We start from the raw sequence: 27,734 nt of genomic DNA on the forward strand, positions 1-27,734 counted from the left end.
TCTAATGAGTTTTGTATGTATGCATGTCCACCTAAACAAATGGACCAATCTCGGTGAAATTGCATGAAAACTGTCATGAGTGCCAACATCTATGTGGCATATACAATGTAACGTATCATGGCATCATGCTAAAATAATAATTATAGCATAAATATATCTATATATATATATATATAGATATATATATATTTGTGTATGTGTGTGGATGCACAACTAGTTCCTGCACTGGATTTACAAGTATGAAAATGTTGCAAATATGCAATGCAAATATTCTTACCATATTGTTTTCTTTTTGAAGTATCTCAACCACTGGCATTCCAAGTATTTCCAAAAGAGCCTTTGGACATTTCATCTGTGATGTTGATGATGGGTATTCCTCTAAAAAATACAACACACAAATTCACTTATATAGTCCATATGAATATCAACATTTACAAAAGCATTTAAATGCTGCCCCTAAAACTTACTTATACCCTTCTAATGGCACTTGCTCTACTCCGTCATCTTCTGCCAATATACTCTGCTCCTCGTCCTCCTGAAGGTTTAATAAATGAAAGCAACTCATTTTAAAGCCATGTAAATAGTAACAAAATATTAGTACAATGCCATTTGTTTAGGAAGGAAGGGAAAAAACACCTCTTCAGCATCCTCTAGTTTCTTCTTCTTGCTTTCTGGCATGAGGTCATCCAACCAGCTTAGCTCTCTCTTGGTGAAGATACAGTCCATCAGTTTCCTGATAAACACCAAAGCCAACACCTACAGAAGTGCCACAGAAGAACAAACACATAACTCAAGGAACCATATTAATAACGAAGGACACTGTGCTGAGGAGCTAGATCTATTTATTTTAATATGAAGCAAAGTATGTAAGAAACTTAACATATACAGCATTTTTTATGTATGATCTGATATCCTTGTATTGGTGTTCCTACGTCATAACAGTGTTGGTCCAGAATCAACAATGAAACTGACCAGTCCCTGTCTGGGCTTTTAATAGCATTAGCCAAGAGGTTAGCCAATGCTATTGAAAGCTATTACAAGCAAACCGACATGAGTGACTTAAATTTGGTGTATATTTGTCATATTGGATAAATTAATAAAGAAAACACTTGGAACGCTTGTTCCAGGAGAGAGGTTTATATAAACAAATGCATTTTTTTCTTCTTCAATTTTTCAACACTGTAACATCACAACAGCATGACTGGTTAACAGCAATGCTGAAACTGAACCAGTTTCATGATGATGGTGCAGGAACAACACCAACACAGGAATATCAGATACATCATCACAGATCATTTTCGACCATGTGCATCAATGCTTTCACACGCTCTTTTTCCCTTCTGGTTTTCCTAAAGGTTGTAGCCCCAACCAATATATTTGAGTGTGAGGAAAATGCGCTGTTTACTGACCATCATAGGAAACACAATGGCAGCCCTGGATGTCTTGATGGTCCACAGAAGAATCAAACAGCTGAGCTGGATGATGGTGAAGAGGTGCACCTTCCTCAGGGGTACATGTCGTAGGTAGATGAAATCGGGCTGGTGCTTGGCTGGCATACCGAACAATCTGAGACGGTCATAAAACTGCAAAGGAAAGGTAATTATTCTTATTTACTACACTTATTTACTTCTTGATTAAAAATAGTCCAAATGTGAGCATTATTACTATAAAATCACAACACATGGAAGGTTAAGATTAATCGCTCTCTGTCTACAATGCAATCTCATGATTTAAAGTTAGACATTTTAGGTATGATTGAGTCTGCTTTTATCACCCCAGAGGCCATAGGCAGCTGTTTTAACCCTGATTAAACATACAATTTCCCCCTTTGCCATAAAGGAGCTTTAAGGTTATATTAATCTTCTTGAGAGCTTCTGAGAGCATCAGCTGTTTATAAAGCCTATACTTAGAAAATCAGAGTAAGGTTTAGATGTGCAGTATAAGTTTGTAATGAACAACCTATAGATATAACACTGCTTTGTTTTGTTTTTTTAGGTCAAACAGCAAGGCTTTTATAAACCAAATATAAATTGCCTTTTAAGTGTCAAAAGCCAAGCAGACTAGACTCCTGACAAGCTTGTGCAGAAAGTCTAACACTAAGGCAAGTGAAAAGTTTCTCTGTGAATGTGTAGCAACAATAAGTCAGACCACTGAAAAGAAGTTTAAAAAGGCAACTGTTAAAAATAGTGAAAATAAGCACTATTTTAGTGAGCTCCCATCATTTTAAGATGGGAACACGCTAGAGACCAATTAGCTCTTCTTATCTGGGCAGCCAGACAATATGGAGGCGATCCCCTATGATGGCTAAGCAAGAATGTAAAGCCTACACAGATTATCCTATAGGAAAAATAACACATGTTATTTTCTCACATGCATAATTTCAGCAAATAAATTACATATTACTATGAAACTCCAACAACTTTTACCTGAATGCCTCTGAGAGAAGATGCTCCCATATAAAGGAATACTCCATACAACACAGGCATGGGTATGAACTGAAAATCAACAATAGAGAAATATATTTCAAACAGTTCCTGAGGGATACTTGGAAAAATTAAGTGTAAACACAAAAACCTGTGTATGTTTCAAATGCTTTAAGGCGTTGAAAATAGCGATATAAAACAGTAAGCATCTTTGTAACTCAAGTCACATTTAATAATACTGTGATCATTACTGCAGAATGAGTTCAAACGAGCGTCTCACCTTGAGCACTGATGTCATGAAGACCGAGCACCCCATAAGAGCAAAGATCATGAGCCCGGTAAAGCGCTGCTCTCTGATACCGAGGAACTTGGGCTGCTCCCCGGGAGCTGAGCACTCGGATTCAAGTTTCAGGCTGTTGACGTGGGTGATGGAGAGGACGGTGGCTGCTACAAACCATGGCAACCCCATCAAAGAGCAAACACCTAGCATAACCCCAACCATGAACAGATCTAGATGATATCCACAGCCTTTCTAGAGAGGGGAGATACCGGTTAATAAAGTTAAAGTTAAGCTGTTTTGATGCAGTTCAGCAAGATATTATGCAACTCATTTGCAGTCTGTAGGAAAGCAGGAAAGTACCTTGAGTTTGTGTTCCTTTCTGTTGATTATGACAGCCGTGATCTGCTGGTCCATGAAGATAAGGATGGTACAAAGCATAGCTGGCACCACCGTTATGACTGCTGTCCACCAGGGGTTAGGCCCCAATGGGGTGATGAACCAACCTCTATCATCTCTTGTTGGCTAATGAGAGAATATTGCGTTTGGTTAGGTGATTACACTAAAATAGCATGTCAAGAGTAATTTTAAAGGAATTCTTATAGCAGGTGATGGGGAGTCATAATCTCCATTCTCTGTCCTCGTTTATTTAAATTGTGTATTCACTGTGTATTGGGATGTGCATTCCCCCATCCCTTAAAGTCACCATAGATGGGTATCTTCTTCTGGCCAGTAAGGGCAGCAACATATGCAAACCCAGTTCTGAAAAAGTTGGGATGTATATGTAAAATGTAAATAAAAAGAGAACAGAATAATTTTCAAATCTCATAAACCCACATTTCATTCACAATAGAAAATTAAAAACATATCTAATGTTTAAACTAAGCAAATATTAGGTCATTCTGAACTTGGGACATGACCATGTTTATCAGTGTGTAGGATCCCCTCTTCTTTTAACATCAGTAAACATCTGGGAACTGAGGAGACCAGCTGCTGAACTTTATGGTAAATGACTGTTCCCCCATTCTAATCTGATGTAGAGCTAGGTCAGACTAGATCAGTCCTGGGTCTTCTTTGTCATGTTTTTGCTTCATTATTTGTTTGTTTCATTTGTTTACATGCTCCGAATGTTTTCATATGGTGAAGGGTCTGGATTGCAAACAGGCCAGTTCAGCACCCAGACTCATCTACTGTGAAGCAATGCTGTTGTAATACCCGCAGTATGCACTTTAGCATTGTTTTGCTGAGATATGTGTTCCCTGAAAAAGATGTCCTCTAGATAGGAACATATGTTGCTACAAAACCTGTATACACTTTTCCACAGGTGGAAGCTGCCAGTTCCATAGGTGCCAATGCTCCCCTGTACCAGTATCAGAAATGCAGGCTTTTGGAAATGAGCACTGATAATAAGCTGGGTGGTCCCTCTCCTCTTTAGTCTGCAGGATGCAAGGTCCATGTTTTCCTAAGACAATAATGATTTTCAGCCTTGACATGATTTTTCAAGATTCCTGGAGCCTTTTCATGGTGTTATACTGTAGATGTTGACATTTTAAGTTGGGAAACATGTTGGAGAATAGTGAACTCTGCCTGACTACATTGCTTTTTTTTCTTTGTTTTTCAAGTCATTTTGCTTTAGTACCGCTTGAAGCCTTTTGTCACCCCCGCTGCAACTTTTTTTGAGATGTGTTTCCTACTTTACACATCGATGTGTTTCTTTTCTCTATTGTTAATGAAATAAGGGGCTTACGAGATTTGCAAATAGTTTTATTCTGTGTCCAAACGTTTTCAGAACTGGGGTTGTGTGTGTGGGTATGTGTATGCTGTTTTGAGATAGACTTGTGTATATTTAATCTTTCGTTTTGAAGGTTGAACTGAACAATTTATTGTATGCTCTGGCTCACCTTAAACACACTGGGAACTTTCAGTTTTGGAGATGGGACCCCTAAGGCATAGTCAACCAAGACCATGGTTAGGATAGTGATGAAAACAGAAAAGTCACTGATAACGGACCTGACCTAAATAAAACAAACCAAAAAAATAGAGGGGTGTTTGTTAAAAAAAAAAAACTTAAAACAATCCATAAAAGTATGGGTTTCATTAATACTAATTAATAGAAACCAATCAATTGAGTCACTACTGCCCGTTAATCATGCTATACTTAAGTATGACCACTAGAGTGTGCCACTGCATTGTGCTACAAAAGTAAAGACATGCTAAGTTAGTGACAACTAGTACCTTTCTCTTGATGATTCAGTCATAATCTTGATACACTATCACAACTGATAACCGACTGTGGACAGTACCTTGGTGGGAAAGTAATTGCTGAACTTGAACTCCTTGAGGAAAGCTGACATGAAGACCGTGGAAAAGAAGAGAATGACACACCAGAAGAGAACGTCAGGAACGTAGGGTCCTTGAGGTCCACAGGCACTGCCCACAAACTCCCCACGATTTTCAATACAGCCCTGCAGAGAACAGGGCACAACTATTCGTTACAGGGTTTATGAACTCCCGTGTCTACAAAAAACTTTCAAAATGTGCTTTTACAGTGATTTGCAGTGCAGTTTGAGTAATCCAATATAATCCAACACACATGCCCTTAATCTGCTCTATCTCTCCCATCTGGAAAAGGATGTCACTTTAAGGTGGAAAACCTAAATAAATGCTTTTAAAACTTGTCCCCATGTAAATCAGTATTTAAATATGTCTTATGTGCATATAAAACTACCATAACTAACAGATTTGTTCATGCTTTGCTTGTTGGTTTTGTTTTGTTTTTTAATACTTTTTAGTGGTTCAGTAATACCTTGACCTCCAGTGCTTCCCAATAGATTTCTGAAGCAGTGATGTTGTTCATCTCCCAGTACTTCAGGGTGCCATTGGTGGGGTCAGAAGGCTCAACGCATGAACATCTGTGGTAGCACATGAGCATCTGGGTAAGTTAATAATCCGTCATCATGGATTTACTGTATGGCTATGAAATGGTCTTCAAAGTTATTCCTGCATTACTTTAAACAGCTCATGCTATGAGAATTAATGTTCACTTACGAGTACAAGGTGAGTTTGTCCAGGTTGTTGTTCTTGTTAAAGGGATAGTGTTTCCCCAGGTGGACGAGTTTCTCCAAGGCCTCGTAGATGAAAATGATGCAGATGAGTGAGGCAAAGGCTTCCTCTGTAAAACGTGTGATGTAGCAAACGAGGGAACTGGCATCTGTGGCCACCAGCAGAATACAGAGGAAAGCTGTCCACAGGCCGATACAGGTCCTCAGTGACAGATAGGACAAGCCATACTCCCTATGTTGAGATTAACAAGAACAGTTGTCTTTGAAATATTGCGAATTAGTGGAAAATCAATATTAAAATAAAACTGCATGATTTTTGTCCATGAGATCAATTCATGGCCAATACATTCATTTTCAAGTCAGACAATGTAACAAAACAAAATTCGACATTTGTCAAGGAAAAACATACTTGCAGAATTTGAACAATATCTTTTCAAAAACAAGCACAGGCCCCGTGCTCCCCAGAATGGTAAGGGGCTGCCCGGCAAACAGGGAATAGGCAATTCCAGTCAGTGAGGCTCCAAACAGTGACTCAATTGCACTCTGGGGGATGGGAAAGGACAAAGAAATTACTAATGGATATATATGCTGAAAAGGGATTCATGATGTTGAACTACAAGTATTGTCTAATGAAACTCTACTACAGTGTGAAGCTAGTCTTTGCAGAACAGCGTGAACATTTATAGGAAGGTGATTTACTATGCGTCCTTCTGTTGCCTCGCCCAGAAGTCCTCCAAAGGTGATGACAGGGGACATGCAGGCACAGTAGAGGAATAAGAAAGAGGCGACACACTGTAAGCTACAAGCATCAGTGTAGTCAGACAGGTAGTGAGGGGCCTTGCGTTTGATGTCTAAAATGAGACCGCCAAACCACCTGGGAAGATAAATAAATGAATAAATATTAGCGTCAGCATTCTGAGCTTTTCATTTTGACAGTTTTATTAATTTAAATGAGCTAGTTTTTTTCCCCTAACTTGTTTTCCTTTCGCTGCCTTCCCAGTGCTCAGCTATTGGCTTAGTGTAATAGTTCCCCATGACGGATAAAGTCTCTCTGCAAAAACTGAGATCTGGAGATAGAATGTTTCTATGGAAACCACTTTATCACTGCAACTGCAGACCAAGTTTCCCCAGGAATAGCCGATTAGCATCACAGTCTACATTTTGTAGAAGCACAGCTGATTCAACCTCAAACTCCTTTTATGTGTACAACACATGAGGAGAAAACACACCAAGTAAAGTAGTGTGAATCTTTGGACGCTTAGTAGAATTATCCTAAATTATCTCCAGCACATTTATGTTTAATAAGGTGGCTTAGTGAACATCTTAACTTCCTGGTGATCACGGTTCCCTTTGGAAAAAAAACAAAAAACAAAACAAACTTCCTGGGTGACTCACAGGGGCGTAATTTCCAGGGGGGGGTTGGGGGGTTATGACCCCCCTGGAAATAATCAGACCCAACCAATATATCCCCCCCCCCCCCCCCCAAATAAAATTATGAATAATCTTGCATAAATAGGCTGTTTATTTTCTTTACTCATTTCAGGTATTACCAGCAAAATGGTTGCATGTTTAATCATCTGGAAATTTACCCATATCTATTTATTTATTTGGACAGAGATCTTGACCCCCCCAATGTTCAGCACAAAGTGACTCACTTCCCAGTACGCTGCAGTTCTGGGCTGCCATGAGCATCGTGCTCTTCTTCTTCTTCCCCCTCAACTAATCCATTTGGTAAAATGTTACTTTTCTTTCTTTTCTCCTGTTTAACAAACAAGGCAAAAATGATGCATAGCATTAGTTTAAGCAGGTCAAAAGTCAAGCTCAGCCGCAATCCCAGCACACAATCAGCTCATGCCTCACGTGATACTCTTCTATACATTCAAATGATAAATCTCATGTATGGTGTACTATCTAAGCTGCTTTAACCTGCTCACAGTGGCTGTGCATCTGCAAACCCTTCTTGTTCTGTCTGGCTTAATCAATGTCATATCTGTCATCACTGATGCTTGCTCTCTATCTGTGCTGGCGTCTTGCAGCTGTTCTTCCTGGATGGATGGGGATGTCCCAGCACAGAGCCATAATGCCAAATGGATCATTCAGTCAAAAATAATTTGACTTCAGTTTCTCCAACCTAAAATCCCATAGTTTTCTAATGGCACTAGGATAGGCCTGGTGTCAAATTTTAGACTAAAAAAGAGACCCATCACATGGTGACTGTTTCAGAAAATCTAAAAACTATAAGCAACTATGAAAAAACAACAATAATGTCTTTATATTTAGAAACTCTAAGCGAGTGTAAAATTGGTTTCCTTGGAGTTTTTAACAGAGCTTGAATATGTTTTCCAGCCCTGGAATTTCTATGTGAATTTCTCCTGTAATTAAGAACTTAGGATAGAAAATATAGGCAAATTTTTTGATCCAGTCTGTATAATTCGAGAGCCTGTAACTTATAAAATAATTTTTGAATGAAGGCTCAGTTTTGCATGGATTCTTGGAATGATCTGCATAGAAAGTATTGTCAGTGGAAAAAATAATCTTGTTCTCACTACAGAGGCGCAGTTTTATCAAATATTAAAGAGTTCCTGAATTTGACTGAATTAAAAAAATCAGCAACTGATTAATAAAATTCATACCGACCTGTGAAGGTACATTTTTTGGTGGCTCTATCCGTATAGACGGGTCCCATTCCCCAGGAGGCAGGACTGTCACTTGATCAAGGAATTCATCGATACCAGCAATTATATCATTTCGATCTTTAGCTTTATAGGCAACATCATGGAAAACCTGCAAGCAGAGACATATGTTTATATGCACTATATCAGTGTGGTGCAGTGTATATGCAACACTCTCTGAACAACAGCCATCACTTTTTATATCTGTTAAAAGAGGATTTACACTTAGGGACGGTTCACAGCAGCTTCACCTTTGGATTACCTGACAGGTGCTGCACAAACTAAATTTAACTGACTCATTTACGCTTATTCCAAACAGTGTGTTTGTAATTAATTTCAGACTTTCTCTTTTCCACAGTTATGGTGGATGACAGCATAAGATCCAGACAGAAAAGGAGAGCACAGGGGCTGAGTAATCACCAAGAGCATGTCATTAAAGCTCTGAGCTGTACTTCACGCTGAGAAATGTTCCCTCACTTTTGAAATTTGGTGAGTTCTGCTGGGCTGTGAATTTATGCAAAGTGCCTGCAGAAAGTCTGAGTATGACATCTGACTGACATTTACACCAATCTACCCACTTCTTCAAAACAGTAATGAATAAATACACCCTTCAGAATGACAACTTGGTAATATTTCTCCCTTAGTGAATTCTTACCTCATCTGTCATCAGTGTTGCAATAGATCTCCCAATCTCATGATACTGAGGCCCTCTACCCAGGGGACCCAGGAGAATGAATAGAAACCTAGAGGCAAAATCACATCATTTTAATTTGATTTGTCAAATCAAATGTGGCTGACTTCTTTCTGTGATCTTGACCAAGTGTTAGCACATCATACTGTAGTGACCTTGTGGCAATCGGGACTTCAGCCAGTCCGTTGAGCAGAACCGCCGGTGAAAGGCGGACAAACGCCACCACTGGCTTGTTCAGGAATTCCAGCTCGCCAACTAACACATTACAGGCCTCCGCTCCCGGTGGGATCTTCTTCATGAAATGAATGTCTATCTGAAAAAGGCCACAAAGAACAGTGCTTAATAATATTCTTCATGGTTAGCATAACATCCAAACAGGTCTCACAATAAGAATGGTTTAAAATAGTGGCACCACATAGCAGTTTTTGCATTTAAGTAATTATCTTTTACACCTTACCTTCACAATAAGCCCCAAATGTAAGATATTAAATGACATTCAGACTAAATGCATTGAAATTGCCCAGGATTTATGTGTCAGAGGACATAACAGTCAAATTAGTTGCAGGTGAGTGAATGAAATATAACAAAACAGTGTTAAAAAAAAACAAATATTACTTTGATTTGTTGCATAATAACTCATAAGGCTAGGTTATTTTTCATTTCCAAGCAAATAAGATGCCTAATAGCATATAAAACCTGCTCCTGATGATAAAAATAATCCTCTTTCAGTCGCTTTATCCTTTGTTGTTGGTAGTTTGTATTTTTAGTTAGTTGGTTTTTTTTAGTTTTTCTGTATTACTGGGCAGTTGCTAGTGCCAACGCAAATAATATTCACAACATACACAGTAATGCATGTGCTGCAACCATTCAGATACCAAACAAATTCCTATTTCCATATGTGTTGACTTTCAAAAATAGTGCAATATTGAGAATTTTTAGAAGTTTTATACTAGAAAAATAATTATTCTTTGTATTTAAAGTAAATTATAACCTGCAGTTGGAAAACATATGTGTGTTATTTTATAAGAAAAATTCTACTGTGAATGATTTTTGTTTGTTTATCTCAACCATTATAAAAGCACAGTACATTTTATAACTCTCCCAGTGCTCCGTGCAAAGCACATGAAGCAGTTAATTCACTGACCTAGACAACAGGCTAAACTCATAAACATTATGCAAACCGTTTCAGTGAGGATTTTACTTCTGTCGTTGCTGTGTGTGGTTGTGGTTATTATCTGTGGTGACAGTCTTTTTTTTTTATACTTAACAGGGTTATAATCCTAATCCCTTACTAGATGACCTTTTCATTAAAATGCCAACAATGACACACAATAAAGTAATAGTCTGCTCAGAGTCTGGTATGACACAGTCTTTTTCTCATATCTGATAGTGTTATGTATATGCTTATATTCACACTGGATTTCCAAGAAGTATCTTTTTATTGTTATTTTTATTGTCATTGTTATTTGCAATTACTATTTCAAGCATTAAATACATTTATGATGCAAACATTTTACTGGCACACTAATGCGTGTTTTTATTCTTTATATGTTGAGTAGTCTACATATGAAAATGTATAACATTTTGAAGAATTAGCATTTTTTTTTTAATATAAATGTATTGTATATAGCATACATAGAGCAATATATATACCTTTTAGGCTTTTGCACATATACTACACACACTATGCCTGCACCTGTATAAATTGTGTACCATACCTTGCTGAAGTCCACAGAGCTGTTATCTCTACTGATATCCCCTTTTCCATCTTGAACTGCTAACTGAGACTGGGAGGCAGTCAGCTGACCTGAACAGTCCAGACCAGATATTTAATTAGCTCAAAATACACATGAATTAATTTTATCTATAAGTGTCATAGATTTTTTTATTTTTTTTTTGGGGGGGGGGGGGGGGGGGGGGGTGAAAAAAAACAGGAACTAACAATTTGCATTCTCTTCATTAGGTACACCTTGCTAGTACTAGACAGGATCCCATCCATCCATATCCACTTATCCTTTTCAGGGTCACAGGGCATGCCTATCCCAGCTGTTATAGGGCGAGAGGCAGGGTACACCCTGGACAGGTCGCCAGTCTGTCGCAGGGCCAACACACAGAGACAGACAACCATTCACACTCACGGGCAATTTGGATTAACCTATCCCCACTAAGTGCATGTCTTTGGACAGTGGGAGGAAGCCGGAGTACCCGGAGAGAACCACGCAAACACAGGGAGAACATGCAAACTCCACACAGAAAGACCCTGGCCTGATGGTGGAATTGAACTCAGGACCTTCTTGCTGTGCGGCGACATTGCTAACCACCGTGCCACCGTGCTTAGACAGGATCCCATTTTGCCTTAAATACTACAGTATCAATTCGTGGCATAGTTTCAACAAATTGCTGGTAATATTATGCCAAGATTTTGGTTGATATTGATATGATATCGTCACACAGTTACTGTTGTCCATCCATGATGAGATTCTCCTGTTCCACCACATTCAAAAATGTTCTCTGTTGGATTGTGATTAGTGACTGTGGAGGTCATTTGAGTACAATAAACTCTGTGTCATCTTCAAGAACCCAATTTAAGTTTATTTTAGCTTGGTGACATGGTGACCAACCGTTACCATGTCATAAAGACAATGGACACAGTCGGTAACAATACTCAGGTAGTCTGTGGCATTTAACAATGACCAGATACCAGAGGGCATAAAGTCAAAACCAGAAAATATCCTCCACACCATTACACCACCAACAGCAGCGATTTTTGAACCACTGATAAAAAGCAGGATGGAGCTATGCTTTCATATTGTTAATGTTAAATTCTCCCTCTGCCATCTGTATGTCGCAGCAGAGGTCAAAGTCCTCATAGCAGAACATTTTCCAGTCTTCTATTGTCTAATTTTGGTGAGTATGTGTAAATTCTGGGCCTGCTTTCCTGTTTTTAGTTAACAGGAGTGGCACTCTATGTGGTTTTCTGCTGCTGCAGTTTATCTGCTTCAAGGGCTGACATATTTTTTGTATTCAGACATGATCTTCTGCATACCTGGTTGTAACAAGTGATCATTTGACTTACTGTTGCCTTCAGAGCAACTCAGAGCAGCTCAACAAGAAGACAGGATATGGATATTTTCTCTCTTTCACACTCTGTAAACGCGTTAGATATTTGTGTGGGAAAATCCCAGTACATCAGCAGTTTCAGAAACACTCAGACCAGCCCATCTGGTATCAATCTTATTATTGTCACATTCAAAGTCACTTAAATTGTCTCTCTCATTCTGATGCTTGTTTTGAACTTCAACATATCAATCATGTCTGTTGCTGCCACATGTTAACGAAAAACTGAACAGCTAATGATGGCGACCATCTGAGTTTATACTTTAACTGAAAACATGAAAACTGAACAAAACTTAGTAAATGATGAAGTATTTGAATGCAAATATTAATTATTCAATAAATTGTTAAAAACTGAATTACTTCTGTTTTATTGTTCAGTTGGATATCTATTAATGAATTGCTTTGTAACTAGTTTCATTACACTCCGTGGTCACCTGCACTTAGTAGCTGATTAATTTCATTAAATAAAGGCAAATGAGGATGATCACACAGAGATAAGTACAACTTTCTGGAGCAATTATTGATTTAAAAAATGAATTTCAGCAGTGTTGCTGTCTAAAAAAATCCATGCTCATCAACGTGATCACTGCCAAGCTGCCTGACAGGTTTGGCCTAATTTCTGTATTCATTAAACAGCAGGGTCAAAAATTAACACTAATTATAGTGTCTAATACACTCACAATACATGACGTGGAGCTTATCTCAGATTGTTGCTTTAAAACGGCCTGTTAAAATAAAACAACACTAAGAACACCCTCAAATGAGAAAATCTTTGAACAAACAGTTTGGTTTGTTCTGTAACTAATTTAGTGATCTGGGATTCTGGCGAACCTTAAGCTTATAAAATGTAGCTGGCAAAGATAGTGGAAAATAGAGCTTCCAGTTACTAAATTCAGCCCAAAATTCAATCAAATAGTTTTTGCACCATGAAGACCAATATTAACATTTTTTTATACAGCCTATTAAACATTTTCTTTTCAATCTTCTCTTTAACTTAACTGTTTCTGTCTACCAAAATTATCTATTTTGAGTTGCCAGTCATGAGAGTTGCCAACATAAATCACAAGAAGCCTCTCTGCAATGTGTTTTTTGAGTAAAAGCTAGTAAAGGGGCAAGGGCATAGTGTATAAACCAGCACCTGTTCACTTGAGTGGGGCTGTGGCAGGTGGGTGGGCAGATTGTGGACAGAATGAGGAATGAGCAAAAGATGGAAATATGCACAAGTTAAGACCATATGTATTAAAGACACATACACATATTGCGCACTCACAAATTATACACACTAGAACACTTCCAACAGTTGGTATAAGGCAACATGTTGTGACCACTTTAACTAAAGAGTGATTCTTTCTTTTTAGAATATTATTTTATAGGAGACAGACTCTCAGGTTTTCTCACCGTTTTTATCCAGATGAAGCTCAGATGTTTTCCGGCCAATGTCAGCGATGGAGCGTACAAGTGGCAGGCGATTAGCCAGCTTCTTCTGGTTCTGGTGATGGTGCTGCTTCAGTAGTGTTTCACGCACTTTCTTTCTGAGCTCATCTCCCAGTGGTGAGTACAACTCCTGGTGGTCTAAGACCATGTCTAAGATAGACAAACGCAAGCTGATGCATTCAGTTTCTTACACTTAAATCTTGAGCAAATGATTAATAAACCCATATTTATACATTGAAAATAGTTACAAATTTTCCCAAAAAGAAAAATTTCTTGAAAACAGAATTCAAGTCATTACCTGCAATCTCTTCAATGGTACTTGCCCTCATATCGAGCAGCACGGTGCTGTTGATAATGCAGCAGCGCAGCTCAAACAAACTGTGAAGAGACAGCGTTGCTACGTAGGGCTTGCTCCATCGTTCCCCTCCATCCTCAACATCCTCCTCAAACTTCAGCCACCTGCAACAGGAATTTGAGTTCCTGTCAGGAGAGGCCAACAGACCACAAACTGGCAGGCCATCTGTTCTAGCTGCAGTAACAACACTTATTCATTCTAGGTCCCTCTCTGCTCACGTATAAGTCATATATTTCTCTTTAAAATGTACTTTTTTAGTCTCCTTCTTTACTGCTTTTCTTTAGTGTATATCTCTTTAAATAACATGTCAGATTTACCATGTCAACAGAGATCCATAATCTTTGATACATACAGGAAAAGACATCTTAACATCAACAACCATTGCAGACATAAATGAATTTAAAAATGCGCCACAATTGCAGCTATGAATTGCAGTTACTTAATTTAGTGAACACAAAAACATCAGTGTAAGTGGATATTTTTAATCAGAGCTTTCAGCGAGGACCTTGTAGATAATGTGTCCATGTTGACAGTACCTGGCACTTTCCCTCCACTCCGAATCCTCTCCTTCCCTCACACAGATCTCATCCATCTCCGTGAAGAGATCATGAGGAATGTGCTCCTCATCATCATCCTCTGTACCCAGCAAGAACTGCACTCTCTGGGACGGAGTATCTAGAAACGCAGTGGATTCAAATAATTGGTACAAACTGAGATTAACTGCACCCAAGATCCTATGGTTATTACAAAGTAATAACTAGCTGCTTTAAAACAATAATGTCTGTACCATAAATCGGAGACTCTCTACCCTCCACCAAGGTGCGGACTCGCTCCTTGCTTCGCCTCCTGCTGTACTTGTTTCCATGGTGGCGGTGCCGGCGATGGCTGCGGTGTCTGGTACTGCCCAAAGGGACGTGGACCCCAATGTAGAGAGTCCTGTGACCTGGGGACAAACATGATTAAAGATAAAATACACTCACTCTGCCCGGGTTAAATGCTACTTCTGTGTGTTAATCCATTCATCCTGTGTATTTTTATTTTATTCGAACGCATGGCTCAGACAGATAAGATGTAATCACGTAATGGCTACTGCCGCCAGACCACACTGAGCATTAACTCAGGGTCAGCAAGGGGTAACTTCCAAGCCTGAAAAATGAAAAACGAAGCACCAAAAAGGCCAACGGCGACTCGTGGCTTCCATCCTAAATAGTCTAAATTTAAAAGCATGTTTACAGTCTGATGTTTTGAGTTGTGTGAGTCCTTGTGTTTTGTTTCCCCTCATTGTGTTTTATTCCATCATGTTTCCCCAGCCCGTCACGTCTGTGCTCTCCCTCGTGTTCCCTCGCTCCCTCTCGTCTGCCTCTCCTCCACTCCCACATCATCTTTCGTGTTTTATCGTGAAGGTCCCATGTTTTCATGTTCATTCTGTTCAGTATAGCTTCCCCTGTCTCGCTATGATTATTCGTGTCAGCTGTGTTCCCCGTGTGCTCCCAGGTCCCTCTTTATCTTTCTGTGTATTCATGTCAGAGTCTCCCTCAGTGCTGTGTTGTGTCCTCCCTCATAGCTGTGTGACTCTCACTGTGTTTCCTGTGTGAATTAGTATTTCCCGGTTTAGTTTTGTATTGTTGTGTATCGCCTTTTTCCCACTGAGCAAATAAAGCTGTATTTTGAGTTTAAGCCCTGTTTCCAATAGTTTGCTTTTGGGTCCTTCTCCTGCCTGCACACAGCCGGTTGACTACCAGAATATTAAAAAAAAAAAAATTCGGTTACACTTCCCAGCACAACCAGACGCACTTCCACAGATTGGACACAATCGCTACATTGGTGTAAAACTGTAATCAGCAGTGTCTGTTTGTGTTTAACAATTTTTAAAAAGAAACTGTGGTTTGAGAAGATTATTTTGCTTTGACCTTTTTGCTCAAACATTTAGTCATCAGATATTTAACAGCAGATAGTTCTTTTCATCCACAGATTGCAGAAAAACCACAATAATCCAGTGACACTTAAATGGAAAAGCCTTCTTTATCTGATGTATTATTAATTATCATTTCAGCCCAGTTCATCGTGATCTCTTCAGGCGCCTGCAGATTTCTGTGTAACTATTATGTAATGCGCTAATGTCATACTTGGTACATAAAAACGTTACCTAACTCGACAAGCAGTTAAGTCATTAATGATACATGAACCAGAATGAATCTGTGTTCAAATTAGCTTAAACAGAGTTGTGAATATTAAAGCAAGTATACTGTATGCCTGTTACTTCTTATTTCTTCTGCTTCTGCTTTAGTATATATTTTTTCCAGGTGTACTGGAAAAATGTATTCCCTTTACTCCTTAATGACAGATGGGAAGGTATCGACTGTTTGCTCCTCCTGTAACATGTCAGCATGCCCTGATCATAGCAGGAGGCAAACTGAGTGCTAGAACTGAATCTTGTGTCTGATTAGCTTCACCTGTTTTTAGTGGTTTCTAGTATCTGTATAACTGCAGTAAGATTTTGGTTTGCATTGAGTCGAGGCGTGGAGGGTTAAAGGTTTGGCGGCCTAAGGATCTGGTTTTGTTGACTTCAATGAGTGATGACTTCCAGCTTGCACTGGCGTGATTTGAAGCTGGGTGTGAAGCAGATGGGTTGAGAATTAGCACCTGAGTCGATGTCTGAGGCAATGGTTCTCAGTTGGAAAAGGGTGGAGTGCCCATTTCAAGTTAGTCAAACAATAATGTAGACTGTATTTTGGATAAAAGCTGCAGGTTTTGCCTTTTTCACTTTCATTTTGTAAAATGCAAAAATTTAATGTAACTTTGCAAAACAATAACAAAAATAAATACTAAAATTTATTTAAATGGCATTAATTATATAACTGAAAATACTTTAAGAAGAAATGTTAGGCTGTCGTTATTATTATTTTGTTTATATATTTGTTACTTACAGTGAATTATCAGGGAACACAGGGAGCATGAGGTAGTATGAGAGTCTTCTGAATCAGTTAAATGTATTTCTATAACTTTCTGACTTTGTGTTATATGTTTTCTTGCAGTTACCTAGTAATGAGGTAATACCTGGTGATACTGGGCCCTCTGTGAATTTGTGATGCCTCACTGTTGATTCATGTCTGCTTTCTTTTTTATCTTTTAAATGCTAACCAAGCCTGAGTGGTAGCAGGTTATATAATCAGATTTCAAACTAGACAGGATTATATAATCAGATTATTTTTAAGTAATAATAGGCCCTTCTTAGATTTGAGGGGGAAAAATGTGCATCAAAATTATAACTACACTGTCAAAGATTATTCAGCTACATATTCATTATGGAAACAATTTGCCAGGTTGCCAATTTTCTTAGTTAAACAAAGGAAGAAGAAACAAGGGTTACATTAAAATAATAATAATAATAATAATAATGATGATGATAAATGGACAGTATATAAAACAAAAACAGAATTTTGTTTCTAACAAGCTTGAAGTTCAGTCATTTTACAGCCACCTTTGTTGTATTTTATTTAAATAGTCTTCAGGCTACCTGTAGGTCAAATGTATTTATATAGCACTTTTTTTTAAGTTGGTGAAATCCAATATATACAAAAGATAATAAATTAAAATAATAATAAGATTTACATGTGGGTGCCAGTTTAGTTCAGTGGGTGAGCAGGTTGCATGCTACAGTGGGATGCAAAAGTTTGGGCAACCTTGTTAATAGTCATTATTTTCCTGTATAAATTGTTGGTTGTTAAAAAAAAAATGTCAGTTAAATATATCATATAGGAGACACACACAGTGATATTTGAGAAGTGAAACTAAGTTTATTGGATTTACAGAAAGTGTGCAATAATTATTTAAACAAAATCAGGCAGGTGCATAAATTTGGGCGCCACAAAAAAAGAAATATTTGGTAGATCCGCCTTTTGCAGAAATTACAGCCTCTAAACGCTTCCTGTAGGTTCCAATGAGAGTCTGGATTGTGGTTGAAGGTATTTTGGACCATTTTTATTTACAAAACATCTCCGGTTCATTCAGGTTGGATGGCTTCCGAGCATGGACAGCTCTCTTTAACTCACACAACAGATCTTCAGTAATATTCAGGTCTGGGGACTGAGATGGCCATTAGAGAACGTTGTACTTGTTCCTCTGCATGAATGCCTTAGTGGATTTTGAACAGTGTTTCGGGTCGTTGTCTTGTTGAAAGATCCAGACCCAGCGCAGCTTCAGCTCTGTCACTGATTCCTGGACATTGGTCTCCAGAATCTGCTGATACTGAGTGGAATCCATGTGTCCCTCAACTTTGACAAGATTCCCAGTCCCTGCACTGGCCACACAGCCCCACAGCATATAGAACCACCACCATATTTTACTGTAGGTAGCAGGTGTTTTTCTTGGAATGCTGTGTTCTTTTTCCTCCATGCATAACGCCCCTTGTTATGCCCAAATAACTCAATTTTAGTTTCATCAGTCCACAGCACCTTATTCCAGAATAAAGCTGGCTTGTCCAAATGTGCTTTAGCATACCTCAAACAGCTCTGTTTGTGCTGTGGGGGGAGAAAAGGCTTCCTCTGCATCACTCTCGCATACAGCATCTCCTTGTGTAAAATGCGCCGAATGGTTGAACGATGCACAGTGACTCCATCTGCTGCAAGATGATGTTGTAGGTCTTTGGTGCTGGTCTGTGGGTTGACTCTGACTGTTCTCACCATTCGTCGCTTCTGTCTATCCGAGATTTTTCTTGGTCTGCCACTTCGAGCCTTAACTTGAACTGAGCCTGTGGTCTTCCATTTTCTCAATATGTTCCTAACTGTGGAAACAGACAGCTTAAATCTCTGAGACAGCTTTCTGTATCCTTCCCCTAAACCATGATGGTGAAAAATCTTTGTCTTCAGGTCATTTGAGAGTTGTTTTGAGACCCCCGTGTTGCTACTCTTCAGAGAAAATTAAAAGAGCAGGGAAACTTACAATTGACCCCCTTAAATACTCTTTCTCATTATTGGATTCACCTGTGTATGTAGGTCAGGGGTCACTGAGCTTACCAAGCCAATTTGAGTTCCAATAATTAGTTCTAAAGGTTTTGGAATCAATAAAATGACAACAGTGCCCAAATTTATGCCCCTGCCTGATTTTGTTTAAATAATTATTGTACACTTTCTGTAAATCCAATAAACTTCATTTCACTTCTCAAATATCACTGTGTGTGTCTCCTATATGATATATTTAACTGACATTTTTATTGTAACAACCAACGATTTATACAGGAAAATAATGACTATTAACAAGGTTGCCCAAACTTTTGCATCCCACTGTATATGTCCCGAGTGCAGCCGCAGGGAGTCATGTCCGACTCGTGGCCCTTCGTAGTGTGTCTTTCCCCAGTGTTCTGTCTATTTTCACTGCTACACTATCCAATAAAGTCACAAATGCTAAAAAATTAATTAATTAATTAAAAAGATTTAAATGTGTCTGAGCAGTGCAGATGTGTAGTGTAGTGGTAGATTATTCCATAGATGTAGTGCTGTGCTGCAAAAGCGTGATCACCTCTCTGTTTTAATCTAACAGAGCAACTGGTTAGATAACCTCAGAACTCTTCCAGGTGTTTAAGTGTGAAGTATTTCAACAGACATTTCAAAGCTTTTCTTTCAATGTTGATTGCCATTGGTTCTGTTCTCTGTCAAGATGATCCTACACTGCTTCAGCAATATTGAGGTTCAGGCTCTGGGGAGGCCAATCCATGACTGATGGTGTTCCACAGTGTTTTTCTGTCCAGGTATGCTTGTACTGTACTGGCAGTGCGTTTGAGACCATTTTCATGCTGTTAATCAGATGCTTTCCTGATGTTGCTGCATGGTGGATCAAAGTCTGCAGACTTTGACAGCACTTTTCTGCATTTATAATTTCAGTATTTTTAACGAGATCCCCAACTCAACTGGCTGAAAATGTAGCTCTAAACTTTGAGAGTGCCTTCAACATGTTTTACAGATGCCTATTATGACCTCCCCTGCACATACTAATGATGATTTGAACCAAAAATTCAGATTCACAAGACCTGTTACACTGATTTTAAGACCAATTCTTGTGTAATTTAACATTCCTTGGTCTTTTCTGCCTGTTTCTCTTCCTTAAGAATGGATTCTTGACAGCTATACCCTTCCAGTGAGACCACTTCTAAACATTAAATGGACCAACTGAAAGGCCGGATCAGTCTCTGAGGTCTGTTGTTGGTCTTTGCTGCATTTTTTGGTCATGATTCTCAGATACGGCTCTAGATCATTTTTAGGCCTCCCCCTGTTGTCTTCCATCTCTCCAGTTTATTCAGATTTTTTAAAGAAACACTGCACACTATCCCAAGATATGCCAAGTTTTTTATGTTTTATAGCTTTAATAGTATTTGGGGAATCATCTTCTTGGTGCACAAAAACACTATTTTATATGTCAAACTTTGTTATCTTTGGCACTTTTTATAGATTCAGCTAAAGAAATTTAAACAACTGATTTGTTTTTGTGACAAAATGCCTAAAGATACTATTTCAAACTGGTTCTTTACTAAGTTGTCTATTATGTGTAGACACAACATTGGTTCACCCCCAGAGTTAGGTACCAATTTTACTTAGGTTCCTTTTTTTAATGTTTCTGAAAATTGTCAGGCATAAACACTGAAAATAAGTGTAAATGCAGTAAATGTTGTATCTCCTTGTGGAAGTATAAAACAGCAATCATGGAGAGCGAGACAGTAGAGGAGAGAAAGAGATAGAGAGAGTCTGTGTTTGTACTCGAGTCAGCCCACTCAGTTCACTGCAGAACAACACAGGGTTGCATGTATATACAGTGTGCTCTGGAATGACTGTTGAAGCTATTCCTAGATGCTACATATATGAAAAACACAAGTAATTAATTAAGCTATTCTGTTATGAATATTGTTGTTCTGAAGCACTTTACAGTAACATCAAACTGTTTTTCAGTTCAGTTTATTTTTGATTTTATATTCCACTTTGGTTTCATAGAAATGTATATTTAAAGAAAGAGTGTAATTATTTTTACTATTATTTATATATTGAAAGAATACTTCTACATTAAGTATGTATGTGCTGTTTTAACATAAAACAGACAAATAAAAGAGAATACTCCTGTTTACCAATATATATATATGTCAAAAATAACTGTGATAACGTGCTAAACAAAATAGATTTTTAAGCTCCAACCTGCTAATTGTAATTCACTTTCACAGAAAAGAGAATCTGTAACGTTTTGATCATCTGTTTCTGCAGATGTAGACGGTGCTTGCTCCTGGCCTTTAGTGGCCCAGAGATCCCACAGTTTTTGTCTTTGTTTCGATTGTCCGTGTTTTTGGGCAATTGTGAAATTTCTGATGCAAACTCAGCTCACCCACAGTTTCTGCCTCCCACTCTGCTCTTATCTTTTAACTGTAAAAAAGCTGTCAAGAGGAAAGCAGCAGTTGGGAGGACAGAGTAGGCGGTCTCAGCTGCAGAAGCCTTTTCACTCTTTGACACTTTTGGTATTTCCCAGCACATTGTGTACATCCACGTACCTTCAAGATCTTCTTGCTCAAAGTTGGTTCTCTGCTCGGACCGCGTTCCTCCTCTGTCCACCACCGCTTCATCGTCATTTCTCTGTTAGACACGCAAATGCATGCACAAATACAAATTCAGCATTATGAACATCATTCTAAAGCACACTCATAGAGTGTTACACCAACAACTGGAAGAAACATCATCCTGCAATATACCGGCGTATCCCGACTCAACATAGCATGAAATAAAATGTTTGTTGACCTGGTGCTCCCTTGCAGAACATTATGAACAAACACATTATCCAACTGAACAGTGCAGCTGCCATGGAAACTAATTGCACTTTTTTATCTTGGAAAGGAAAGAGTATGATCTTAGTCCAAACAGAAAGCTTCTCACAATGCGAACAATAATTTACCCACCCACAAAGAAAGTTTTACTTCTGTTCAAGATGTCTCCTTTGTGGTGACTTGGAACTGAGTTCAAAGGGAGAATCACTGTTTGATTTAATTTGATCAAGTAAGCATTCCTCCTAACTGGTTGTTTATGTTAACGAAGCACATTACAGTTCATAGTTTATCCGTTGTTCAATGTCTTATAACAATACTTCGCACATTCCAAATAAATTACCCTCTCTTTGTTAAGATATTATATTTGTTTGTTTGTTTTTTTATTGCAGCAAGAACAGTTTTATGAGTAGATACAAGTTTAAAAACCCCGAGTCCTGCAATAACAATTACAAATGAAGAGGTTAGGTAACTTAAGGACTGTTCAAAAATTAAATTATGCTCAATTACACTTTTAGTCTTATACCTTACTAAAGTAGCTTTACATAGTTCCCTGTTGACCCTCGGTTCCTCCTCCTCTGAATCAAGCTACACTCTCCCTCACCTTTCCCTTCAATCCGGCTTTTCTTTTAATTGGCTGCCACTGGAAAATTTAAGTCTTGAACAGCAGATGGGTGGGGATGTTTCTGCCATAGCTGAGTGCTTCAGATGACTGTTTAAGGAATATCGCCTCTTCCTGACATCATACAGAGTTAAATGTAAAGCCAAGAATTTACCTCACTGTGATTACTTGAATATCCATTATTATTTCAAACTTTTAATATGAGCAAAAACCTTAGCAACAATTTAAATATTAAAATTATGAAAGAAAACACAAAATAGCATATTAAGACCCTTTCAAGACTGAGCATTTCCTACATCCTCCTGTCTTATAAACCTGCAGGTTTAAAACCATTCCTACTGGACATGGATTTTGATGATTAGATTCAGATCTCAGAGAAAACCGGCAGTCTGTGGTGTGAAAGCTTATGTAATACTTGTGAAAGATAATGGAAGTGAGGAGGTGGTAAAAGGGATTCAGAAAACCTTCAAAAATCATTATTTGTCATTTGAGAACAGATAGAAACCCAGTGCTTTTACCTTTTCTTTAAAAAATATTATTTGAATTTGGATTTATAAAAAAATTCAAAGCTTTGAAGGATTACACAGATGAACACCAACAGCATGAGCACTTACAGCTGAACTCTGTGTGCTCATCTGATGGATGCATAACCACGGTACAACATAAACAAGGCGCAGGACAGAAAGGGCAAGTTTGATGTAGAGTAGGCTGAGGTCACTGACTACAACAAAACACAAAGCCCGCTCACTCCAGCTTCATGGTGGGTGGAGAGATAAAACGGTATTTCTGTCCCTGTGCTTCATGCAGATTTGTACAGGAAGTTGGCAATACACATATTTCCTGACATGTGTCAATGTGCCAAATAAACTAAATACATGCACAAATCTGTGAAGTATTATAATGAATCTTTAAAAAATGAATTTGCACTTAAAAGATTGTTACATTTCTCAAACTCGTTCATCCAGAAACTACAACAAGAATGGGTATCTTAACAAAAAATACCAGAATCAATAGAGCCATGTAACAGGTAACAGAAGTCTACAACACCCTAAAAACTCAATAATTATTGTGTTTATAAGCATAAAGGCCAAAGTTTAGCACAAAGGTTTTTTTGCAGGTTATTCATTCAGTGGGCTTAGACACATTAAACTAAAATCTAAATAGACAGATTTCTTTAAAGCATTTTTTTTTGATTGAAGCACTAAAAAAAATACATTTATACATAAAATAATGAGGAATGCAACAATTTCACTGCCATTCATGGGTCTGATATTTAAATATGCTGACTTATCAGAAGTAGGCACTTTGCTACGTTGGTTTTTCTTAGTCCTGTCACAGTATTGACCAAAAGATTGAAACTCCTTTACATGCTTTGAATCTCTTGATTTAAAAACAACCCCACCAATATTAACACAGTCAATATTTTTGTCTTGAAAGCTTAATACCAGCTTTTTCCGTGAGCCATCTTAACCTCCAGTAGGCCGTCAGAGCATTACGATAATGAAGGGCACTGCTGTTTACAGCTGCAGTGCCACATGGGCATGCCAAGCCACGAGGCTGATGCTGTTAATCTGTCTACAAATGCACAGCTACGGATCAACATCCTGCTCAGATTAAAAGCCGGCATTTATTACTAAAACACCAGCCACATTAGTCTGTGAGATGGTATTAATGTGCATCATGTTAATGATAAATGGCAATATATGTTATTCATTGTAGGAATGTTGTATACACTGAAGCAGTGCACTATGATGTGTCTATAACCTCTATTTTGTGTGGTTTGTATGGGTTTACTGACTAAAAAGGGTGCTAAACTATAAACACAAAAACCACTGATATACTGTTGTCACCTTTTAAGGAAGCTGGGCTCACATGAGAAAAAGATCTGATCAATAAATACTGTGTCAATGTGACAATCTGAAGTTTTAAAGGTATTTGAGCTTGATTTGTTTCTTATGTGAAGCACCTTGTAAAATAAGGTTAAAATGTCCTATATAACTAAAGATTATTATTCATATTATTACTATTGTTATCACTTCAATTTCAGTTATAAACAGACTGGTTCCTATAAGCACATTTTACACCTGAAGCATTTAGCTCTTAAGAACAGATGAAAATATTTAAAAAAAAACAAAAATAGTTACAATGTTGTATAGTAGTCTGATTACTTTCCAGAAACCACACCCAATGCACGCACAAAGACAGCTACTTTCAAGACTAATGATCAGCATCCACCCAGTAAAATCATGTTAAAGGCTGCTGGCACACCACACAGCTGAAGTGATATCACAGGATGTGGCACATACTTGGATCTGATCCCTACAGATGGCTGTGGCAATTTTGAATCCATCAGTGGCAGCGATATCATTAACCGCACAGGCTTTCATGTGGCACAAAATGTACTGTAATCCTTAAATGTTTCTGCTTCGAACTTCAACATCCTGTAAGAGGACACATTAGCGCCAAATCACTTTTTAACCAGAGCTGCTACGTAAGGTGTTTTGCAGCTCTGACCCCTTATTTTGGCAGACTTTAGGTCTGCATCCATCCCCCAGCTGCAAAAAATGTTGCACTTGCCAGTTTTTAATCGGGCTTTTCCACTGATTCTGGACACACTGAAAAATCTCTTCGCTAACCAAACACTTTTTCCCTTGTTAAACATGCAGCAAACTTGGGTTTTCAGCAGAGAGAAACTTCACATCAATAAAACAGTTCACATCATCAACATAAATGCCTGGCGTCATGAGCTGTAGCCTACCTGATTGTTGAAAAACCAAGGTGCCTGTTCGTTTTCAGACTGCATGAGCTCTCCCTTAGTGTCCTCTGCTATTTAATCAGTAGTGACTGAATGAAAGACAGTGTAGAAGCTGAGCTCCTGCTGCCCAGCTTCACACCATGTCTGATAAATGCTGATGCCCTTCTGCTGTGTCAAACAACTGTAATTTGTGATCGAGCATCTATCGACAGTGCCGCCACTCTGTCATCATGAGATTATCGCTGTGACATCATCGATGCTGCACAGCAGATAAACCTTGGTTTATATAGTGTCTCCTCTCTGCTTTGTTTGTATATAAAGTAAAACCACAAGGTCATTGTGTTACAGTCAATCCTCTTGGAGTGTTCTGCTGATCCAAGAATGAACCTGTTATCTTCTTTCACTTGTTACATTTACATTTGATATAGTGATAATCAAATGCAAATGATAATCAATGTAACTTTTAATAACAATGGATTGGATTTATATAGCGCTTTTCAAGGCACCCAAAGCGCTTTACAATGCCACTATTCACTCACTCTCGCATTCACACACTGGTGGAGCTTGGAATCAAGCTACGGTTGTAGCCACAGCTGCCCTGGGGCAGACTGACATATCGTGCCATCGGCCCCTCTGGCCAACACCAGTAGGCAGTAGGGTATCTTGCCCAAGGACACAACTACCAGGACAGAGAGCCCAGGGATCGAACCGGCGACCTTCCAGTTACAGATGCGCTTCCCAACCCCCTGAGCCATGGTCATTTTTATTGGCAAGTTCACCCTAACGGCATCCATCTAAGGTGTAAAACCCAAGGAACAACTCACCAGACTTCTTCGCCCAACTGAGGATCCAATGGGAGAACTGGCCTGAAAAGACATAAAGTTGCAAATAAAGTTTATTTAATAAAACACCAAATCAAATTTTTAAAGTTGAACATTTCCGAAAGCTCAACTCAGTCCTTAAATTCTTAAAACTCACTGAGTTCTGTTCAATTCTTAACTGCTGAGTGACTTTTAAGGTGAGGTTGTGACCTTACGTTTCAAAGCCAAATCTATATTTGGCTCTAAAAGTCGTATTAGAGGGACGCAACTCCCAGCATTCAGAGAAATGGAAAAATCTGTTTTCATAATAACAGCCAGCAGATAATGAAAACAAATCTCCACTAAAACGATCGGAAGAGACCAATGAACACGGGTCCTCCTCCCTCTGTGAACATCCTCTATGAGATGACTTCTCCAAATGACATGCTCAAGCAGAATTTGAATGTGTGAAGACTACCTGCTTTTATTAGTGCAAATTGTAGCTATGCCTGATTTTACATTAACAAGATGGAAGTTACAATATATTTACATAATATGTTGATAAAAAGTCACTTCTGTCAGAATTATGATGTATTAATAGCAACACAGCTGCCACAGCAGGGATTTACCTTACATTTGCAAAATGTTATAGCATGTTACAGCATCACTGAATTAACACAGCATCATACTGAAATTTAAAGGAGTAGCAATGAAAGCCTCCCAATGTCTGTTTCAATTCAGAAATTTTACCATCATGCCTCTGGAGATGAAGTTACATTTTGGCTCACTAAAAGGATGGATTCAATAAAACATTACGAGCTGACATACTGCCATTCCTCTTGATTGGAGTGGCAGCGTGCTTTGAGTAGATCCCTGCAGGTGAACCACAGCTGCTCAAAACTCCACAGTTAACTTAATTATTTAACCATCTGAGAGCCAAACGTTTTGAATCTGCTTCCCGATTTCTTTTTTTTCCTGCCTCTTTTAGCAACATCTTTTTTACCAGTACTCCACGCAGTACACGCACTAAACTTGACACTAGTCCTGAAATATTAATGTACATTAGTAAATATTTGTCCCAAGACATCAGTTTCTGTTTACCGATGGCAGCAGCGGCTCTATCTGAGCACCCTGATCCGCAGTATCCATGTTCCTCTCTCAGCAGAGCAGCGTATCAGAGAGACGGAGCAGAGACCTCCGGTGCGTGTAATCCTGTCAGGTGTAGCGGTAACTGAGCTACTATCACATGTTTATATCATCGCCGCTCTGCAGCTCGCTGATGATTAGCGCTTCTCTGACGCGCTGCCTGTTCATAAAAACCACGCGCATCTCTGCCAGCTGACGCGGACGCGTCACTCTTAATATGTTTTGTCTTTTTTTTTCAGGCACAGAGGAAAGACACCAATTATCAGGAGATATCAAACTGTTTCCCTCCAGTTTGTTTCCAGTTTATGTCCAATTATTAGGCTACATATTCCTGTTTCAGTGTGGCTTCCAGTACTTTATGGATAAATACGAATAGCTTCATTTTTAGGCTACAGCAGAACTCTGAGCTCTGTCTGGCCCCCTCCCCCATGCGCTACACAATATCTTACTTAAGACCAAAAAACGGGCATGAAACTGATTTAGGCCTACACACTGAAACTAGTCGCAAGTTGATTTAAATATTTAAAATAACGTTGATGATCATTTATATTTAACATTTTGAGAGTTACTTTTTCTTCTCGCCGGAGA

At 38.6% G+C, this 27,734-nt stretch overlaps 1 protein-coding gene across 3 annotated transcripts; it reads right to left on the bottom strand.

The window, feature by feature from the left end:
* Positions 1–297: 297 nt before the first annotated feature.
* slc4a10b (solute carrier family 4 member 10b) lies at positions 298–27,541 on the bottom strand. Of its 3 annotated transcripts, XM_040028204.1 has the most exons (25): positions 27,102–27,541; positions 26,025–26,066; positions 21,557–21,638; positions 14,819–14,974; positions 14,568–14,706; positions 13,975–14,135; positions 13,641–13,826; positions 10,844–10,932; positions 9,281–9,438; positions 9,090–9,177; positions 8,400–8,546; positions 7,418–7,521; positions 6,462–6,636; positions 6,172–6,305; positions 5,749–5,994; positions 5,507–5,612; positions 5,004–5,165; positions 4,602–4,715; positions 3,064–3,225; positions 2,704–2,955; positions 2,427–2,495; positions 1,410–1,583; positions 637–756; positions 468–535; positions 298–378 (listed from the first exon to the last, which is right to left on the bottom strand). In XM_040028204.1, exons 1-25 carry the CDS (start codon positions 27,147–27,149, stop codon positions 303–305), a joined length of 3,258 nt encoding a protein of 1,085 aa, XP_039884138.1. In that variant the 5' UTR covers positions 27,150–27,541; the 3' UTR covers positions 298–302. The 3 variants fall into 3 exon arrangements, with proteins under 3 accessions (XP_039884138.1, XP_039884139.1, XP_039884140.1); XM_040028205.1 differs by lacking the exons at positions 26,025–26,066; positions 27,102–27,541 and adding an exon at positions 25,204–25,689; XM_040028206.1 differs by lacking the exons at positions 14,568–14,706; positions 14,819–14,974; positions 21,557–21,638; positions 26,025–26,066; positions 27,102–27,541 and adding exons at positions 24,276–24,277; positions 26,370–26,374 and having other exon boundaries at positions 13,975–14,087.
* Positions 27,542–27,734: the final 193 nt, after the last annotated feature.

The sequence above is a fragment of the Simochromis diagramma genome, unplaced genomic scaffold, assembly GCF_900408965.1.
Source record: "Simochromis diagramma unplaced genomic scaffold, fSimDia1.1 OVJJ01000343.1, whole genome shotgun sequence".
NCBI classification, from domain to species: domain Eukaryota; kingdom Metazoa; phylum Chordata; class Actinopteri; order Cichliformes; family Cichlidae; genus Simochromis; species Simochromis diagramma.